Source organism: Scardinius erythrophthalmus (genome assembly GCF_964197995.2).
Source record: "Scardinius erythrophthalmus genome assembly, chromosome: 5".
NCBI lineage: Eukaryota > Metazoa > Chordata > Actinopteri > Cypriniformes > Leuciscidae > Scardinius > Scardinius erythrophthalmus.
This window is the reverse complement of record NC_138225.1, coordinates 6,040,704-6,061,792: the sequence shown is the minus strand read 5'-3', so window position 1 is coordinate 6,061,792 and position 21,089 is coordinate 6,040,704. Positions and strand designations below refer to the sequence as shown.

Sequence of the window (21,089 nt, the reverse complement as noted above, 5' to 3'; positions counted from 1 at the left end):
ACTTACTACTTATTCACTAGTGGTATTATTTCATTTTTAATTTCAAGATGACTTTGAAGCTGTCAGACATTGTCTGAAGATTTTGATTTCTTGAGGTCTTTAAGTTGGCTTAAACAAAGAATGCATTTTGTATTCTGTGTGCACTATTTTATAATTGTTTTTCTAATATACACATGCATGTAAATCGTGCCTTATGGACATCTCAATTCAAAAGTTCTCATATTATATTGCACCAATTTTCAAATGATGGACCAATCAGAAGCAACAATGTAATTTGTCTGCTACAATATCAGAGGAGATGTTAATACATTTACTTATTATTTAACAGCTGGAAAGTAATTGTTATCTTGCCAGGTTGCTAGCTACTCTTGTTGCTTAGTTTGATTAAAGGCAGGGTAGGTGATTTGTTCCAAAAACATTTTTCGTTATACTTGTTGAAAATCTCTTCACATCCTGATAGCAATCACTAAGTTAAGTGGTCTATATATATATATATATAATGTATGTATCGTCTGTGGAAGGCATAGGACCATAAAATGTTCGTCCAATCATTGCATTCGGTGCGAATGAAGCGCTCTGTAGGGAGGGTGGGATCTTATGCTTTCAAAGCTAGCTTGCTATTGCTAGCCGCTCCGAAAATTGCCGGCCCTACCTTTAATATGAAACAGCTCTTCAGCACCCATAGCATCTGACTATAACCTTCAACTAGGTAAGTTTATGTGTCAGGGACTATTTTTTTCAGTGGTAAGATAAATAAAAAAAATTGTTTGAGTGTAAATGTATGCCCTTAATATTTTTCTTATGTATTAACCATCATATCAAATGAATGATTTAGTGGTTAAAGTGGTTACACTCACTCTGCCATGAGTCATGCCTAAAGGTACGTTCACATTAGCAACATTTCAGTGAAAAAATGCATATTGTCAATAGTGTGTCAATGCATGAGGAACAGCTCACACAGAAGTCCCGTTCGATCCAAACAGCTTTGGTCAACGCGGAGAAATTGAACCCGTTGCAAAATCTGTGAGGGGAAATCTTCCCGATCACGTGGATTCTGATTAAAATGACTCTATTTCGCCGGTGCAAATTCACCAAACAACGGCACATGTGACTGCAAGATATACAAGAGCAGGTCCTGTGTGTACGCCCACTAATTCTTAGTCTGGTAGTAGTGAAAGATGCATTAGTGAAGTTTAAGTAGAAACCCTTCTTTCTCTTTCTGTTTCCTTTTGTTTTTGCTCTCTGTTTTCACTATTGGCCAGAGGGTCTTTCTTGTTTCTCTCATGTCACTGAAATGGAAGTTTGAGTTTTCCTTCTGCTGTTTATTTGAAAGTGCTGTGTTTATTTTATATTTCATAGAGTGTGGCTGCTGCGGTGTGTGTGTGTGTGTGTGTGTGTGAACGGTTGCTGGAATGTTCAGGGTCAGGTGATTGAGTTTCAAGATGACCTTGTAAATTACATCTCGGCATATATATACACAAAGCAATGGTTTGCACATGAACCTTCTGCACAGTCATCCCTCATGCTCACGGTGTGTTAATAGCAGCGTTCAGTGGGTGTTTGCTGGCTTAATATGGTGTCTGTGGGTGTTTAAATGAAGTTCTGTTTGCAACCTCTGGTGCCTGTGTGTGAGTTTCAGATTAAGGCAATTACAGTCTCATCACCCTACAGCAAACTTATGTCATCTCACGATTTTTAATCGCTTCTAGTAAGTTGAAATCAAGGTTATCACGGCCACACCAGCTAATTAATGTAGACCAGTCTGTTTTTACCAAGAGTCAAAATCACTTGGAACTCCAGACGCCGTTTCATTCCAGATATGAGTGGAATTTTCTTTATTTACATAACAGACAGTTGCTGAACTCGCTTAGGAGCCATGGAAACAGACGGGTCTGAAACCAGGGGCGCATTTTAGACCTCACCAAACGAGAGACAGGGTCAGCCTGTTACGACTGCAGATGTATGTTTCATGTATGCTCTAATTAGGAATGTGTTTATACCAATACCGTTACAATGGAAGGCTGTGTAATCAAAATAAGAGTATCACATTTCTAAAACTACACACACACACACACACACACACACACACACACACACACACACACACACACACACACACACACACACACAGTAACATTAATAACACATCCAGAAGTTCATCTGCTTAGAAAAGTAGTCTCATCTTAAAAGGACTTTTTAGACAACTTTAGAGCTCAAATAACTATTTTATTTTTAAATCTATTTTAACTATTATTAATATATACATATATTTTTTATGAAAAAACAAAATTGGAGCTTCACATTTCTAAAACACCACACATTGGTATACAATCTGTAATACTGTACATAACCAGAAGTTCATCCACTTAAAAAAGTAGTCGCAGCTCAATTGGACTTTTTAGGCAACTTTACAGCTCAAATAACTATTTATTTAATTTTATTTCATTACGAAAGATTGAATTTTTGTGGTTTAATCATAATGGGGATGCACTGATATATCAGCCCGTATTTGTTATCAACCGATAAAAGTAATTATATTCTCTATCGGGCATCGGCCAATTGTTTAAAAACAGTTAATGATCAGGGCCGATTATATCCTGTCATTCAAAAGAGTAGAGATCGACTGATATTGATTTTTTTTTTATAACCGATATCAATAATTATTTGCATATGTATGTGCTCAATAACCAGTATATAGAACTGATATTTATTTATTGTTTTATTTCTGTTTTCGACAATTATAACAACTAAACTGAACAACCAATTATCGGTCAATCTCTATAAAAGAGGATGGAAAAACGTGTCAGACTGCAACTCATACTGTGTGTGAAGAAAATCTCTCTTGTGTTGAATTTAGGGCTGTCGAAGTTAATGTGACAATAATGCATTAAAGGAGAACTCCGGTCAATTTTAACATTGAGCTCATTTTTTTGTACATTTGGAGTGCTGTCAATACAGAGAACAACGACAAAAATCGGTGTCGCCTACACCGTGTTATCCTCTTTTTAAAATTTGCACCCTGTTGACTTCAATGGGGCAAGTTTTAAACCTGCTTTTAGCCTCTTAACATTCTTGATGTGTCATTACAAGTGCACAGAAAATGTGAGTGATTCCTTCAGAGTGAACACGAGTGAATCTGACTGCAGTAGATGTGAAAGATATGAATAAAAAGGATGTTTATTCAGCCAGCGCTCATACCTGTATTTACATCCTGTTTTCGGTCGAAGTCCATAGTAGTCGATTGTCGAGTTCACACGCATAGGTTTAGTTACCTATGATCACGCGCGTGAACTCGACAATCGACTACTATGGACTTCGAAAAGAGGATAACACGGTGTAGGCAACACCGATTTTTGTCGTTGTTCTCTGTACTGACAGCACTCCACATTTACCAAAAAATGAGCTCAATGTTAAAATTGACCGGAGTTCTCCTTTAACAGTTAAAATAGCAACCGTCAGTTAAAATGAATCACCCGTAGTTCTAACCAGGGTTGCCAGATCTGCGTTTTTTTCCTACACCAAACATTATTTGTAGCGAGCCTCCCGTCCAGTAATCACAAAGAGCTTTGTGCTTTATTACTTCTGGTAAGAAACAAAGTCTCAGCTTTTCAAATTATGTCCATTTTATCACTAAATTCAAACAATAAATGGCAGTTTGACGCTCTTAAATGTGACGTGAGGCTGTAAAAAGTTAATGCACGGAAAAATATGAACAATAAAAGTTATGTTGAAAGATACAGTACAATTTACTGAAATGAATCATGTCTCATGTAATCTCCAATCAGTGTTTCAACGGTGGAAAGACGTCAGTAAAACAGCTTGTAAACAATATGCGATTACCTCAGGAAAGTTATCCAATGTTCACAGTTTGTGTAGCTATAAAATAACAGTACTTTTTTACTGTTATGAATGTATGTTTGAATACATTTGTCATGAAGACAAGTTTATTAAAATTACCTTATGTGCTTTATTTCAGTTTTTATTTGAGTGTTGTGATTATATCTGAAAATAAATAGCAGTTGAATATAATAGCCCTGTTGTTAATTTTAACCTCTAATATTATAACCATGTACCAAATGAGAGGGTTCCCTGTATAGTTTACATTAGTTGGCACAGTTTTTTTTTCCTTAAGAAAAGATATTCTAGTATATATTATATATAATATCGGCAGATATTCAGAATAATCGGCTATCGGTATCGGCGGAGAAACTTAGTATAGGTGCACCACATTTCTAAAACACAATTAAATCGATAAGAAAAAGTAGTCTTGGCTCAAAAGGAATTTGTGGACAACTTTACAGCTCAAATAACTTAATATGTATTGGTGCTTTAACCAAAATAGGCTTATTCACACATCTAAAACTCCACCCATAGGAATTACATCGGTAACACAATCAAAAGTACTTCAAGCTTTACAAGTTTTTCTTTCAAGTGCTAGAGCAAAAATACATCTTTGCATTTGTGCCTTTAAACCCTCTGACCTGCTTGTCTGCTTTTCTTCCATTGTAAGTGCATCCCTGCAGGCACATTTCCCATTTGCTTTTACAAACTGAGGGAAGAGTCGACATTATTGTCTGTGGTAATCAACAGCATTCCCCAGATGCGGTATATAGACATTAGGCTCCTTTAAATCTTCATAATAGATTCACACACACGTAGACAAGACTGTGAATGTGGAGCGGGAAGCAGATTTCCGGAGCAGTCGGGCTGCTCTGACAGATTCGCAGTGATTGTTTGGCTGTGTGAAGGAATGAAAAGTGTCTCTTTGTGTGTGAAAATCTCTGTCCTCAGGGGTTTTATTCAACCATCAGAGTGACAGAGAGTGAAAAAGAGATTTTGATTGAGTTCAGGCCCATTCAGACGGCCGGTCTCGGTTGACAAAGCCCAGCAGATAAAGACACAGTTGTAGCTCTCTTTTGTCTGTTCTTCTTAATCTATTATCCTGTCTTATCTTTTCTTCTGCCCATTGCAGTTTCACTTTCTTGCATCGGTTGTATTGATCTTTTTCTTTTCACCCGTGTACGCTCATTATCTCCAGACCCCTGCGGGTTTGATTGATGGCTCTAGGTTTTGATTGACAGGTGTGTAAGGCCTGACTGTGGCATACTGATTTTGGTTTGGGTTAAAGGTCACACCTCTTTCTGGTGGAGCGTATGTGTGGATGTGTTACTTCAAACACACATAATCACATGTGTGCCTTTCTGTGTAATTGGGGACACCCTGTTGACTTCTATTGTTATTTAATTCGGCTAATTAAAATTACGGTAGAATGTCCTAAAATACATCTAATCCCAAAATAGTGAAATCCAACTTTTTCATGTTTAGATGTGAATCAAGACATTTGAGTCTTTGTGAATCAAACCCTTTTATCTTAAGGCGACTTAGTTACACGTTACTAAATGTACTTGCTATAGTAACGATTATGCATTATTAAAAGTAACTAACTTTAAACCAAACCCTGACCCTAACCGTAACTCTATTGTAAGTACATGTAGTTAATTAATGTTACTCAGTACTTATTTGAATAAGTACAATGTAACTACGCCACCTTAAAATAGTGTAACCAACTATTTTACTTGCTTTTTTAATTTGTTATTTTTATTTTATTTTATTTATCTAAAATCGTACAGACATATTTAGTCTCTTCATAAAGCATTTTTACTTATGATGTCCCAAACATCTTTTGTTTGTTTATTTTAAATGAGCTTTTTTGAACACAATATATTTAGAATATATTTAGATACATGTTAGGATATATATATATATATATATATATATATATATATATATATATATATATATATATATATATATATATATATATATATATATATATATATATATATATATATATATATATATTTAAATATGTATATTTTTATAAGCTAACAAATCATTAACAGAATTTGATTCTTTATAAAAAAATTGTTTTATTATGTATTAAGCATAAACACACTATATAAACTATTTTATATAATAAAAACAAATCAATTATAATTTCTCAAACATAAAACCATTTCTTCTTTTTGTTAAAATGTTCATTTTATAACTTTCAGAATTTTTATATTCTACATTGTTCTGTTTAACATTTAACTTTGAAACAAAAAGACACTATTATTCGGTCGACACGTACATTTAGCTGAACACAATGGAATATGGAATATATTTCATATTTTTCTTTTAACATTACATTATCATACAACACTTAATGCTTTTAATAAAATAAAGTATGTGATATTGTGTTTGTCTGCTTTAAATGTCCTGTATGTTCAGAACAGATTCGCTTCAGTAGGGCTTGCGCGTCCTCTCATTTTTACTAATTTACTAGTCATCCAGAAAAGTAGTCAAATAGTCTGTGTTTCAGTGTTTACATGATGTAAATGACTCTGACAGCCAGATGGAGAGTGACGCAGTGAGAAACCAAGGATCGCGGATCCGCTTTGCCAGATTCACGCCTCTTGCCTTGTTGTGAACAGAGCCAAAAACAGCCATGTCACTAGTTTATTTCTGTCAGCCTCCGGGTTTAGATAAAGCCTCTCAGAAGTTTAGAGTGAAAGGATTTTAATACAGAGTAGAAAAAAGTGTGAAATCAATAACTCTTCAAGCAAAGACCAAACAAACTAAAAGCTTCTTTAGCAGGTTGTTGACTGTATATGTGTAAGCTAGCGCTCTCCGGTTAGCGGTTATAAATGAGCTGTTCTGTTTATACGTTACGTCTCGCAGCGGCGACTGTGTTTACGACTGTTTTCACAGGGCTTTCTTAACTATGCAAGCGAGGGCCAAATCCGTCTGCGTCTATGTGTGTGTGTGTTTCATGAAGTGTGCATGCGTATGGGAAATGAATGGATCAGACAGGGATGGGATGAGATATTAAGCAGTGCATCAGACTCACGGTGTGTGTGTTTACGTCCCGGGGCCCTTTACATGAATGAGTCTTATACATTCACATGTCTGTGTAAGTGTGTCTGTACTTTGTAGGATTAAAGTTGTCCCTTGATTACGTGTGTTCGACATACTGGGATGCTTTTAGACGCACACACAGACTAGCCTCCGTTCTTCATCCAGACTAAAGCTGTGTGTTCGGGACTGTAATATAAGCAGTGCATTAGTGAGTTTAGACTAGTGATGGTTTGTAATAGAAAGGGTGAAAGACGGGAATAGTTTGTTGAAAGAGATTTTAACACACTAAATGTAACATAATGTACCGTCAGAAGGTCATTATCGCAAAATGAACCCAGACAGGGGGAGCAACGCAACTGTTATGTAATATGACTGTACATTATGGACATGAAGTATTAATTTGAGTTTGATCTATTTTAAATATTTTATTATTCCTGGAAAAAAGTGTATAGACTGTATATATAATTCATTTTAAAGTTTATATTTGTGAATGCACACTAATATACATATGGTTTAGCAGTGTCTGCTAAACTTTAGTTTCCACTTATCATATGTTAACCACACTTTGCATATAGTTTCTCAATTATGTTATGAAAAATATTAATTGGTTTGTTCATATTGCATTTTACTGCTTGATTTATTGTACAGTCTGTGTTTACAGATGGGCAAAAAATGTGTTTTTTACTATATATAAACATGATTTTGTAGCATAACTATACAAGAATATTTGACCACTGAATGCCACAATTGACCTAACAGAATCAAATGTTCCAGAAAGCCATGAAATAAGCAACTTTATTTTATGTCTTGATGTCAAAATTATATACACCATCCCTCAGCACCCCCTCTCTCTTTAACAGCTCACAGATGTGCAGTTATTTTGACTGAAGGGTGTTTGGTCAGCTTCTATAAGCACCTTTGTGGCCATTTAAAACAGTGTGTGTGTGTGCGCGCGCGCGCGCGCGCGCGCGTGTGTGTGTGTGTGTGTGTGTGCGCGCGCGCGCGCGTGTGTGTGTGTGTGTGTGTGTGTGTGTGTGTGTGTGTGTGTGTGTGTGTGTGTGTGTGTGTGTGTGTGCGTGCGCTCTAGTTTCAGAGGGAGAGGAAAACACACACATCAACTTTACAGCCCTGTATTATAATTTTGTGTTACTTACTTTTCACCCAAAGTGATTTACCATGCACTAATTACAGCAGCAATAACCCGGGGTTAAGTGTCTCGCTCATGGACACAAAAGCTCAATTGTGCTCGCAGCAAGGTTATTATACTTTATAATATATATATATACTGTAGATAGATAGATAGATAGATAGATAGATAGATAGATAGATAGATAGATAGATAGATAGATAGATAGATAGATAGATAGATAGATAGATAAATAGATAGAAGCTGATATATAGATAGATAGATAGATAAATAGATAGATGCTGATAGAACAATGATGAGAATGCTTCAGAATAAATTATATTTATACCCCAAAAATCATCCCCGAATAAAATAGTTTACATTTAATAAAATATGGAATAATTTACATTTGATTATTCAATATCTGTACGTGAATACTGTGTGTATGTGTGTATGTGTGTATATATATATATATATATATATATATATATATATATATATATATATATATAGTGTGTGTTTTATTATATTTATTTAACACTTTGATCTGCCAAAGTTATCACTTAAAACTAATAAATCTTCATTATTTTTTATTTTATTGTTATTTTTTTATTTTGAGGCATTGACAATTAAATTTAGTTTAAAATGGTCTAAATATTGTTTTTATTTCAGTTTTACAAAGCAAAAATTACTTTGCCTAATTAATCTAGTTTATCACCGCAATTTTTTTAGGATGGAATCTGCAATATATGATTTTGCAGTGTAGGTCCTTTTAATCTGCCACCACCTCTTGTATTCTGAAGCCTTTATGACTATGAAGAATAAACAAACTCAAATAACTTCTTCATATCACTTCAAAACAAGTGATAGACTGTCCAAACTTCATTTCCATCTTTTAGTTTAATTTGTAAATGTCTCTGGGCCTTTTCTCCCTGTGAATATTTGAAGATGAAAGAGTGAGAGTGATGTGATATTTGCAGCCATATTTCCCCAGATGCCATACATTTCATACTTCAAAGCTGTGTGTTTTGATCCTGAGAGTCTGTAAATCTGGAGTAATTATTCAGTTCGGTCTCTCATCACTTTTCTAAAAAAGGAAATTTTTGAGTTGGATAAATGCTGTGCGAGTTTCTGACAGACATCTTGCAAGGCAGATAACTGACTCGTTTCCAATTTCTGTTCATCTCCAGCTAATGTTCTGGACACCATGCTGCTGAGGAATACTGGGAAGGTGGAAGAACATCGGGAGACAGGAAGTGATGCGTCGGCTCTACCTCAGCGCTTCCTGTGGTGTTACTGTTATCACCACTGCCCGGAGGACTCGACTAATAACACATGCAGGTATAAGGACACACGCCACCACACTTACACCACACTTTCACACGTCCCGTACGCAGTAATACATGTGTGTCGTGTGTTCAGAACGGACGGGTTCTGCTTCACTATGGTGGAGGAAGAGGGTGGAGCGGCTGTGGTGACGTCAGGGTGTCTGGGTCTGGTCGGATCAGAGTTTCAGTGCCGAGTGAGTCATAAACTATTCTAATTTCCAAAATAAACTACTTAAGTGTTGGTGCATCAGTCCTCAAGCACTGACGAAACAAAAGCCTTATATAACCAACGGGGAATTAAACGCCCACTTTACAAACTCTGTATGTGTTGCACCTCAACTGGCACAGCTCACCCAAACATTTTAATTCTGTCATTTATTCACCCTTGCCTCTTTATAACTCACAATTCTGACCTTGTCTGTCACTATACAACTTTGTATCTTAAAATTAGTAAATAGTAAATCAAGAGTGGCAAGATTAGTTTTGACAAGAATATTAATATTAAATATAAACATGGGTAATAATCAGAAATGTTTCTCGAGCAGCAAATCAGCAGTAATGATGCTGAAAATTCTGCTTTGATCACAGGAATAAATGACATTTTACAATATATTACAATAGAAAACAGTTTAAATTATAATAATATTTCACAATATTACTGTGTTTACTGTAATATTGATCAAATAAATGCAGCCTTGATGAGCATAAGAGACTTCTTTCAAAAACTCCAAACTTTTTAATAGTAGTGTACCTTTTTTATTTGTTTTTTTATTCTGTGGTGGAAACAAGTTTCCATACTCGTGATTTTCTTTCTTCCATGCAAAACAAATGAAGATAGTTCAGCAGTTTAACAGCGGCTCTTTCCATGTTGTAAAAACGAATGGTTATTTTTACAACAATCACCATAGTAATCTATAGTACATGTGTTGAGTGAACTATTGCTTTACACTTCTCCTTATCATAACACAAAACAAAATACAATCCAAAACTTAATTCAACATAAAATACAATACCGATCCTATTTACTTTCTAAAATATGTCCCTTGTTTTATTGGGCAAAATTATATTAACCAGTAATATCACTGCTTATTTTTCCCCAATCATTTCAAGTATCACCCCTACAGTACATTATCTCATGCGGCATATTCTGTTTTATTGTGTATGTTGCTGAGCCTAAAATATCCTGATGTGTTAATATAACGTGTGTGTGTTTGTGTGTGTGTGTGTGTGTGTGTGTGTGTGTGTGTGTGTGTGTGTTTAGGACACAGGGAACTCTAAACAGCGGCGAGCACTAGAGTGCTGTACAGATCAGGACTACTGTAACAGAGACTTACACCCAACACTGCCTCCCCTACGAACACCCAGTGAGTACACACACACACACACACACACACACACACACACACACACACCCACACATGTTGGGTTTTCATGTTTAATGTGCACTTTCCATAGACATAATGAGTTTTATACTGTACAAACTGTATATTATATGTCCTAACCCTAAACCTACCCATCACAGAAAACGTTCTGCATTTTTACTTTAAAAAACTACAATTTATCATGATTTATAAGGAAAACAAAAATGTCATCAGATGAACAACATTTTCAGGTTTTACTATCCTTTTACTACAGCTATTGAGCAGTGTTTGTTCAGGTAAGTATTATTATTACAATTGTTAATATTTAAAGTTAGTGAGTTAGTTTAACCCTCAACTCTTAGTTGAACCGTTTAGCAACAGCATAGCAACATGCTAAATCCTCTCTGAGATGGTCGCAGCACAAAAATCACTAACTGTAAATAAATAAAAACTAAAACTGAAATAAAAACACATTTAGTACTAAGGTACTAAATAAATAATAAATAATAAAAAATCTAAAAATCAAATGAAAATTAGAGAATTACATTTACTTCATTATATTAATACAACTCTAAAAACTATAATAATATATTATTATATAATAATAATCTAGTCTTAATTACTATAAAAAGTATAAATAAATAAATAATTATTTAGCCTCTTTCGTTATTTTTTCTTTGGGCAACCATATAATAATAATCTAGTCTTAATTACTATTAAAAAAGTCAAATAAATACATAATTATTTAGCTTTTTAATATTTTTTTTCTTTGGGCATCATTCCTAGAAGAAAAAAAGTCTGATTTGTTCCCAAAAGTATATCTAGGTCAAAGCCCTTACACACCTGTAGGGTTTATTGTGGCTGTCACGATACAACTGCCATCATCAGCACAGCAGAATAGAAGTCCCTCTGTCTGTCTCACACACACACACACACACACACACACACACACACACACACACACACACACACACACACCTGTGTATTCACACCCTCTCACCTGTGCTGTGGCGAATAGCGATGACTCTGATTTCACTCAGCTCTGTTGCGTGTTCAACCTTTGGTCTCTTCTCTCTTGGACATGTAATAATACTTGTGTGTGTGTGTGTGCAGGTTATGTAGTTGGAGATATTCATCATATCGCTCTGCTCATCTCAGTGACCGTCTGTAGCTTCATCCTCACCTTCATCATCATCTTCTGTTACTTCAGGTGTGTAAGTTACCACACAGACACTTGTTCTTAAATAAATCTAATTGAAATGACTATAAACTAAACCTTACAGATTAATCCTGACATAATCTGACAGATTATTATAACATTACGGTTTTAATCATGGAGACCTCAGTCTCAATCTCCATGTTGTCTTTGTGTGGAGTTTGGTTAAGTCGTCTGTGTGGCGTTTCAGGTATAAGCGTCATGAGTTGGCCCCGCGCTACAGCCTTGGCCTGCATCCTGACGAAACTCTCATTCCTCCCGGAGAATCCCTGCGGGATCTCATAGAGCAGTCCCAGAGCTCCGGCTCAGGGTCAGGACTCCCCCTGCTGGTGAGAATCACACACTGCACACAGTCACACAAGACATGAAATCAGCATCCACATAGGGACCAATGAAATGCACATAGAATACAGTCATAACAATGGAATTTACTGTATAACATGGAATGTAATTGTCTGTACACTTGTGATATGGACTAGTGTCTGTAAATATTAAACTGCAGAATGATTGCTATTTAAATATGAAGTGTGAATGAGCGGCAATTTCAGCGTCTCACATGAACACACTTGATCTCCAGAGCTGCCCTGAGAGCCACTTCACTAGCATTTCACCATTTCATTTAATGATAAACTATTTTCAAATACACACAGAAACTCAAATGTCTTCATACAATCTGTCAAAATAAAAGTTAAAAGCTATCTATCTATCTATCTATCTATCTATCTATCTATCTATCTATCTATCTATCTATCTATCTATCTATCTATCTATCTATCTATCTATCTATCTATCTATCTATCTATCTATCTATATACCTATGTGTCTATATACCTATGTGTCTGTCTATCTATCTATCTATCTATCTATCTATCTATCTATCTATCTATCTATCTATCTATCTATCTATCTATCTATCTATCTATCTATCTATCTATCTATCTATCTATCTATCTATCTATCTATCTATCTATCTAGGTGCAGCGCACTATAGCGAAGCAGATCCAGATGGTGACGCAGATTGGGAAGGGCCGTTATGGAGAGGTGTGGATGGGTAGATGGAGAGGAGAGAAAGTAGCTGTGAAAGTGTTTTTCACCACAGAGGAGGCCAGCTGGTTCAGAGAGACGGAGATATATCAGACTGTCCTCATGAGACATGAGAATATACTGGGTGAGACTTTCTTTCTCAGACACATGCACACACAGCTCTCTGATGTTGCTTAAAGGTCACATGCAGGTAAACAAATAAAATATTGAATGTTTTTAGTGTTTTATTTTGATTGATATTTAAAAATTATTTATTTCATTTAAAAAATGTATGATTTAATTTATTATTTACTTTTCATCAAGTCACAAAATCCCTGCAGTTCCCTCGCGAACCCCGGTTAGAGTAATTGTTATACTTAATTAAAAACATCTATGTAGTACGTGTGTGTGCAAAAGTGTGCCTTTGTGTAGCTAATCTTTAACTACAAGAGATCTGTGTGAGTTGATTTTATTTCATTTTAATGGTTTTACACAATAAGCTCGTGCAATTTACATATGAACGCGACCGAAGACGACGGAAAAACACACGGAGAACATCAGCTTTAGTTTCTGCTCTGACAGACACAAGACCAGCCGAACGCTGTGAGTGTGTGTTAGAAATCAGGAATGGTGAGAGAACATTGAGCTGGGTATGTTTTTCATCTTCAAACCAAACTTGGGTCTTCAGCCGACAGTTTAAATCCCGTCTGGCTTGAGCTCTTCTCATAATGTTACTCATTAGATCAGTAGATGGAGAGTAGACGTGTCTGTTTGAACACACTCGACCACATGAGCATTTACATTATGAAAGCAATCCGGTCAAATGTGTTGTCGACTACCTCTGGAAGAGGGCAAAACTGTATTTAGCCTTGTCCACTTGTGATCCGATCGACCAAAACGCATCTTAATATCAGGTGTAAACAGGGCCTTAGAGACTTAACATCACAAACACAAAGAGAAGCACGTTGAAGTTGAGAAGTTGTAGTACTGTATTTATTACAATATTTCAAATATAGCGTAACAAAAAAAAAAGTCTGTAGAGAAACCTTTAATTACAGTGTTTCAAATAAATCTGATTGGATTTTGCAAGCAGTGTCATGTCTAAAAGAGTCTTTATGCAGGTGCATGTTGCTGGTGACCTTGAAAAGTTTGTGAACCCCTGCGTTAACCCAAATCCTCAGAATGTCCATGTTATTTGTCTCATTTAACTAAATATTTTAGACATAGGAACTCCCGGGAACACGTTTGAGTGATCACTCAAATTAATCAGTGAATTCAGTTAATTAAAATGAACCATCCCGTATAAATCAGGTCGCTATAATTAATCGCCGCTTGAGGACGTTCTCTGGGACATACGCTGTGTTTGATCATTGCATCAAATCACTCGGCTGTACGATACAGTCTGATGCGACAAACAGCATTACTGCATCTTTTCATGCTACGTCGCTGCTGTTTGGAAAAATAGCAATGCTATACTCAGAACTGCAGAGCTACCGTCACGCAACTGAAAAATGTAGTTAAGTTAGCAGCATCTCTACTGTTATTTAATTACTCCTACTGGTGAACATGCAGTCGGCAATTACAGGAAAATGAACCGTGCACGATTGAACCGTCTTGATTAGCAGTCATTTCAAATTAATTAAGCTGATATCAGATTAATTATAACATTAAATTAAGCGTGGTCTTTCTCAGAGTGTATTTAGTCTCACGCAGGGACTTTAACTTCAGCGACTCTCTCCTCAGGGTTCATCGCGGCCGACATTAAAGGCACAGGCTCGTGGACTCAACTCTACCTCATCACCGACTACCACGAGAACGGCTCCCTGTACGACTATCTGAAGTGCACCACCCTGGACAGCCGAGCCATGCTGAGACTGGCTTACTCCTCTGTGTCCGGGCTCTGCCACCTGCACACGGAGATCTTCGGCACGCAGGGCAAACCGGCCATCGCCCACAGAGACCTGAAGAGCAAGAACATCCTGGTGAAGAGGAACGGCTCCTGCTGCATCGCTGACCTCGGCCTCGCCGTCAAGTTCATCAGGTGCGACTACACTCTGGTTTGCTTGTCTTTACTAGTCTTGCTAATTATCTTTGCAACCAGTTCAAATATATTATTTGAAATATTAATTTGAGTGATGGGTCAAAAGTGTTCCCAGAAGTCCCTGCCTGGCATTTTTGTAGCACACATTTTTGTTTTTAATTTTAACTGCTGATATTTAGTACACAGTCTTGGCTGATTCTAACTTTATTTTCAATTTTGCTCTATACAAATAGTTTAAAATTGTTTTTGTTGATTGCTGAAATTGATTACTGTTTAATGTTAATTTATGTGCCTAGTTTAATTTAATTCAGAATTAGTTTAATTCTGTCACTAATTAAGTTTTTTTTTTATATAATTATCAGATTCATAATACCCTGATAGTGGAATACAATTCTATAACTAAATCTACATATCAATATTTTTATTGTTAGATAAAACCGTAACCGGTTAAAAATTTGTTTTTGTTATTTTAAAAAAAAAAAAAAAAAAAAATTGATGAAAAACTTGACCAATTGAAAATAAAATCAGGGTAAGTTGAAGTACTAAAATGACTTAATTATGAAACTGAAATAGAAATATAAAAAAATCAGCTTTTAAAGCAATTAAAATTACTAAAATTGAAACAAACATTTTAATGAATGCTGAAAATATAAAAATAACAGCTTATTCAAAATAGCAACTATTATAATAGTATATAAATAAAAAAATAACACTGGCACACATTATATATATAGTAATATATAGTAAATTGTACTGGATTGTAGCAAACTACTTTATCTTAAGGGTAGCTTGACTGTAGTTAAACTACTTATTAGCTTGTAGCTTAACAAACTAAACTCATAGCAGCATCAACAACTTTTTAACCCACAAAAATCATTTGAACTTTGCTGAAGATTATATGCTAATAAAAAGAGCCCTAGTGCCTATAGATAGATGTCAGGTGTAAACAATAGTCTCAAAAGTCAAACTATATCTATATATCTATATGCAGATTAAAGGTGTTTAATAGCTCCAATCATGAGAAATATCCATAACTTGACCATGAAACACATGATATGAAGTGTAAGCTCAAGGCCTCGATCCGTAACCACATGACAGTCACACTTACGAACAAACAATAATCCACCCCAGACAAGACCGAGCACATGGTTAAATACCTGAGATAAGAAACACCTGGAACTAATCAACATAAACAGAAAGAACTACAAAGACAATGACAAGAACTACAAAAAAACATGAATGGCAAATTACAAAATAAAAGACATGACAATGTAGAGAATCAGGATTGAAATACTATATTAAAACTGTTGTGTCTCATTGAACAGCGACACTAATGAAGTGGACATCCCGCTGAACACACGTGTGGGCACCAAACGCTTCATGGCTCCTGAAGTTCTGGACGAGACTCTGAACAGGAGCCATTTTCAGTCCTACATCATGGCAGACATTTACAGCTTTGGCCTCATACTGTGGGAGATCGCCCGCCGAAGTGTGTCTGGAGGTACAGATCTGCCTTTCCTTAAATATTTCAATGACGTACAATTACATAAAGTGTCAACTGTACTGTAGACATGCTGTGGAGCATCGGTGACCCATTTCTGTTTTCTTTAATATTTACCGCACAAGTATAGTAATAATAAGTCTTTATTTTAGCTTGACAAGCTATACATCATTTGAAAGGTCCAAATCTTGCAGTTTTTAATTTATAAATATCTAATAGTGAGTGACAATCATTTCTTAATTTTTGTCAGGAGGTATGCAAAATCAAAAAGTGTCCATTTGCTCTCAGTTTAATTGTTGCATACATTTTTTATTTTTTTTTTACCAATAAGATCTTGATTTTAAAGAGATCTCATTTATGTCTATGTATTGATTGTTTTTTTTGGATGTTTCTGCAGGTATTGTTGAGGAATATCAGCTGCCGTATCACGATCACGTTCCTAATGACCCATCGTATGAAGACATGCGAGAAGTCGTGTGCATCAAGAGAATACGGCCATCTTTCCCCAACCGCTGGACCAGTGATGAGGTTAAACACTAATCTGCTCACTCTTCACACTGATTTCATTACTTAAAGGGATAGTTCCCCCAAAAAACGAATTCTGTCATCATTTAACTCACCCTCGTGTCGCTCCAAACCCGCAAGACTTTCGTTCATCTTCGAAACACAAATGAAGATCTTTTTGATGAAATCTGAGAGCTTTCTGTCCCTCCATTGACAGCTACGCAACTACCATTTTAATGCTCAACCACCCCCTTAGTCCAACTTTTCTGAAGAGACTCGATCGCTTTATATGACGAACTGATTGAATTTAGGCTTTTATTCACATATAAACATTCATCAACTCACACATCATTTGTGGTAAACAGAAGCTCAAGCACGTTTGAGCTTCAGCAAGAACCAATGAGGTTCATTCTCGTGTTACGCATCACGTTTGAGCTTCAGCAAGAACCAATGAGGCTCATTCTCGTGTTACGCAGCACGTTTGAGCTTCAGCAAGAACCAATGAGGTTCATCCTCGTGTTACGCAGCACGTTTGAGCTTCTGTAAGAGCCAATGAGGTTCATTCTCGTGTTACGCAGCACGTTTGAGCTTCAGCAAGAACCAATGAGGTTCATTCTCGTGTTACGCAGCACGTTTGAGCTTCTGTAAGAGCCAATGAGGTTCATTCTCGTGTTACGCAGCACGTTTGAGCTTCTACAAGAACCAATGAGGTTCATTCTCGTGTTACGCATCACGTTTGAGCTTCAGCAAGAACCAATGAGGTTCATTCTCGTGTTACGCAGCACGTTTGAGCTTCAGCAAGAACCAATGAGGTTCATTCTCGTGTTACGCATCACGTTTGAGCTTCAGCAAGAACCAATGAGGTTCATTCTCGTGTTACGCAGCACGTTTGAGCTTCAGCAAGAACCAATGAGGTTCATTCTCGTGTTACGCAGCACGTTTGAGCTTCTGTAAGAGCCAATGAGGTTCATTCTTGTGTTACGCAGCACGTTTGAGCTTCTGTAAGAGCCAATGAGGTTCATTCTCGTGTTACGCAGCACGTTTGAGCTTCAGCAAGAATCAATGAGGTTCATTCTCGTGTTACGCAGCACGTTTGAGCTTCTACAAGAACCAATGAGGTTCATTCTCGTGTTACGCAGCACGTTTGAGCTTCAGCAAGAACCAATGAGGTTCATTCTCGTGTTACGCATCACGTTTGAGCTTCAGCAAGAACCAATGAGGTTCATTCTCGTGTTACGCATCACGTTTGAGCTTCAGCAAGAACCAATGAGGTTCATTCTCGTGTTACGCATCACGTTTGAGCTTCAGCAAGAACCAATGAGGTTCATTCTCGTGTTACGCATCACGTTTGAGCTTCAGCAAGAACCAATGAGGTTCATTCTCGTGTTACGCATCACGTTTGAGCTTCAGCAAGAACCAATGAGGTTCATTCTCGTGTTACGCAGCACGTTTGAGCTTCAGCAAGAACCAATGAGGTTCATTCTCGTGTTACGCATCACGTTTGAGCTTCAGCAAGAACCAATGAGGTTCATTCTCGTGTTACGCATCACGTTTGAGCTTCAGCAAGAACCAATGAGGTTCATTCTCGTGTTACGCATCACGTTTGAGCTTCAGCAAGAACCAATGAGGTTCATTCTCGTGTTACGCATCACGTTTGAGCTTCAGCAAGAACCAATGAGGTTCATTCTCGTGTTACGCATCACGTTTGAGCTTCAGCAAGAACCAATGAGGTTCATTCTCGTGTTACGCATCACGTTTGAGCTTCAGCAAGAACCAATGAGGTTCATTCTCATGTTACGCAGCACGTTTGAGCTTCTACAAGAACCAATGAGGTTCATTCTCGTGTTACGCATCACGTTTGAGCTTCAGCAAGAACCAATGAGGTTCATTCTCGTGTTACGCATCACGTTTGAGCTTCAGCAAGAACCAATGAGGTTCATTCTCGTGTTACGCAGCACGTTTGAGCTTCTGCAAGAACCAATGAGGTTCATTCTCGTGTTACGCATCACGTTTGAGCTTCTGCAAGAACCAATGAGGTTCATTCTCGTGTTACGCAGCACGTTTGAGCTTCAGCAAGAACCAATGAGGTTCATTCTCGTGTTACGCATCATGTTTGAGCTTCAGCAAGAACCAATGAGGTTCATTCTCGTGTTACGCAGCACGTTTGAGCTTCAGCAAGAACCAATGAGGTTCATTCTCGTGTTACGCATCATGTTTGAGCTTCAGCAAGAACCAATGAGGTTCATTCTCGTGTTACGCATCACGTTTGAGCTTCAGCAAGAACCAATGAGGTTCATTCTCGTGTTACGCATCACGTTTGAGCTTCAGCAAGAACCAATGAGGTTCATTCTCGTGTTACGCAGCACGTTTGAGCTTCTGCAAGAACCAATGAGGTTCATTCTCGTGTTACGCAGCACGTTTGAGCTTCAGCAAGAACCAATGAGGTTCATTCTCGTGTTACGCATCATGTTTGAGCTTCAGCAAGAACCAATGAGGTTCATTCTCGTGTTACGCAGCACGCTTGAGCTTCAGCAAGAACCAATGAGGTTCATTCTCGTGTTACGCATCACGTTTGAGCTTCAGCAAGAACCAATGAGGTTCATTCTCGTGTTACGCAGCACGTTTGTTCTCGCGCATCAAGCAGGTTCAGTTGAGCTACTTTTTATGTTCACTGATCATTGTTCATATGTGAATAAAAGCCTAAATTAAATGTGTTCATCATATAAATCGATCAAGTCGCTTCATAAAATTCGGACTAAACCGCTCAATTCATATGGATTAGTTTTACGATCTGTTTATGAACTTTTTGAATCGTTTAAATGATAGTTGTGTAGTGTAGCTGTCAATGGAGGCACAGAAAGCTCTCCGATTCCTTTAAAAATGTCATGTGGGTTTCAAAGATGAATGAAAGTCTTACGGGTTTGAAACGACATGAGGGTGAACTATCCCTTTAAAAACAAAACAAACAAAAAAACACATACACAACCGTGGTCTTAATGTTTACATATATATTTTTTTTAGTCAGTTATTGTTTTTTTGATAAAAATGTCAATATTTCATACGTTTAGAATGATTTTCAAACCGATATCTTTATCATTACAGTTATCGTCCTTGGTGTGAATGTGCTTCAACACTTGTCATTGTGTTTGTTTTCAGTGTCTCAGACAGATGGGGAAGCTCATGACGGAGTGTTGGGCTCATAACCCCGCCTCTCGGCTCACCGCACTTCGCATTAAAAAGACGCTGGCCAAGATGTCAGAGTCCCAGGACATTAAAGTCTGAGAACAGCCCGAAAGCAGCACTGACGGTAACCCCGACCTCACCGCCTGCAACGGCCCGCCGTGGGTTCAGTCGGTGAGTTCTGCCGTGCGAGGGCATCTTGCAGACTGACTCACCAATGGCGAAAGACGCCAAAGATGTTCTGTGGTCAGAGCTCAGATATTCAGCCCTGTGGAAGACACCGCTGGCCGCTCTCAGTCCTGCTGTCGTGACGCTTCATGGACGAGCACCTGCAAACGGTCAGTGGGACGCAGCATGACCTCATCGAGCCAGATGTCCGGTGTCCATTAGAAACACTTGGGCTTTAGCTCATGACTCCCTTGAGAGAAGTTTTCTCCTTTCACAGTCTGTTCAGCTCGTACATGACGATGATTTCGGCTCGTGTTTGGAACTTGCAACAAGTGTAAGAGCTGCGGCTTCCCTCCTTTTTTGGTAGGCTGTGCCTTATTTATTGTGTAAATAGCTGTGTAAAAGAATGAGAGTGAAGCATCAAAGTACTTGAATAAATGTTCTAATGACACTGAAGTTTTTTTGTTTGTTTGTTTTAATTTAACCGTTTTTGTGAGGGGTGGTTCATTATGATTTCACTTTTCTAACTTTAGTTAGTGTGTAATGTTGCTGTTTGAGCATAAACAACATCTGCAAAGTTACGACGCTCAAAGTTCAAAGCAAAGGGAGATATTTGCTTTTAAAGAAATCGCTTTTTAAGGACTACAACATAGATTATCATGACAGAATATGCTAATCAATGACTAGAAGATAACTACACATAAGCTACATAAATTCATCAACTAACCATTCAGAAATGTC

The 21,089-nt window shown here is 37.2% G+C and overlaps 1 protein-coding gene across 1 annotated transcript in view; it reads left to right on the top strand.

Annotated features, from left to right (window-relative positions):
• The window catches only part of bmpr1ba (bone morphogenetic protein receptor, type IBa), a 58,799-nt gene extending 37,997 nt beyond the window's left edge, over positions 1-20,802 (top strand). The window contains exons 5-14 of the mRNA XM_081365467.1: positions 9,217-9,367; positions 9,449-9,548; positions 10,616-10,718; positions 11,829-11,925; positions 12,122-12,260; positions 12,907-13,099; positions 14,698-14,995; positions 16,321-16,496; positions 16,894-17,024; positions 20,157-20,802. Coding sequence (XP_081221593.1) covers positions 9,217-9,367; positions 9,449-9,548; positions 10,616-10,718; positions 11,829-11,925; positions 12,122-12,260; positions 12,907-13,099; positions 14,698-14,995; positions 16,321-16,496; positions 16,894-17,024; positions 20,157-20,282 — 1,514 coding nt within the window. The 3' untranslated portion in view covers positions 20,283-20,802. The remainder of the gene's footprint in view (positions 1-9,216; positions 9,368-9,448; positions 9,549-10,615; positions 10,719-11,828; positions 11,926-12,121; positions 12,261-12,906; positions 13,100-14,697; positions 14,996-16,320; positions 16,497-16,893; positions 17,025-20,156) is intronic.
• The last annotated feature ends 287 nt before the right edge of the window (positions 20,803-21,089 follow it).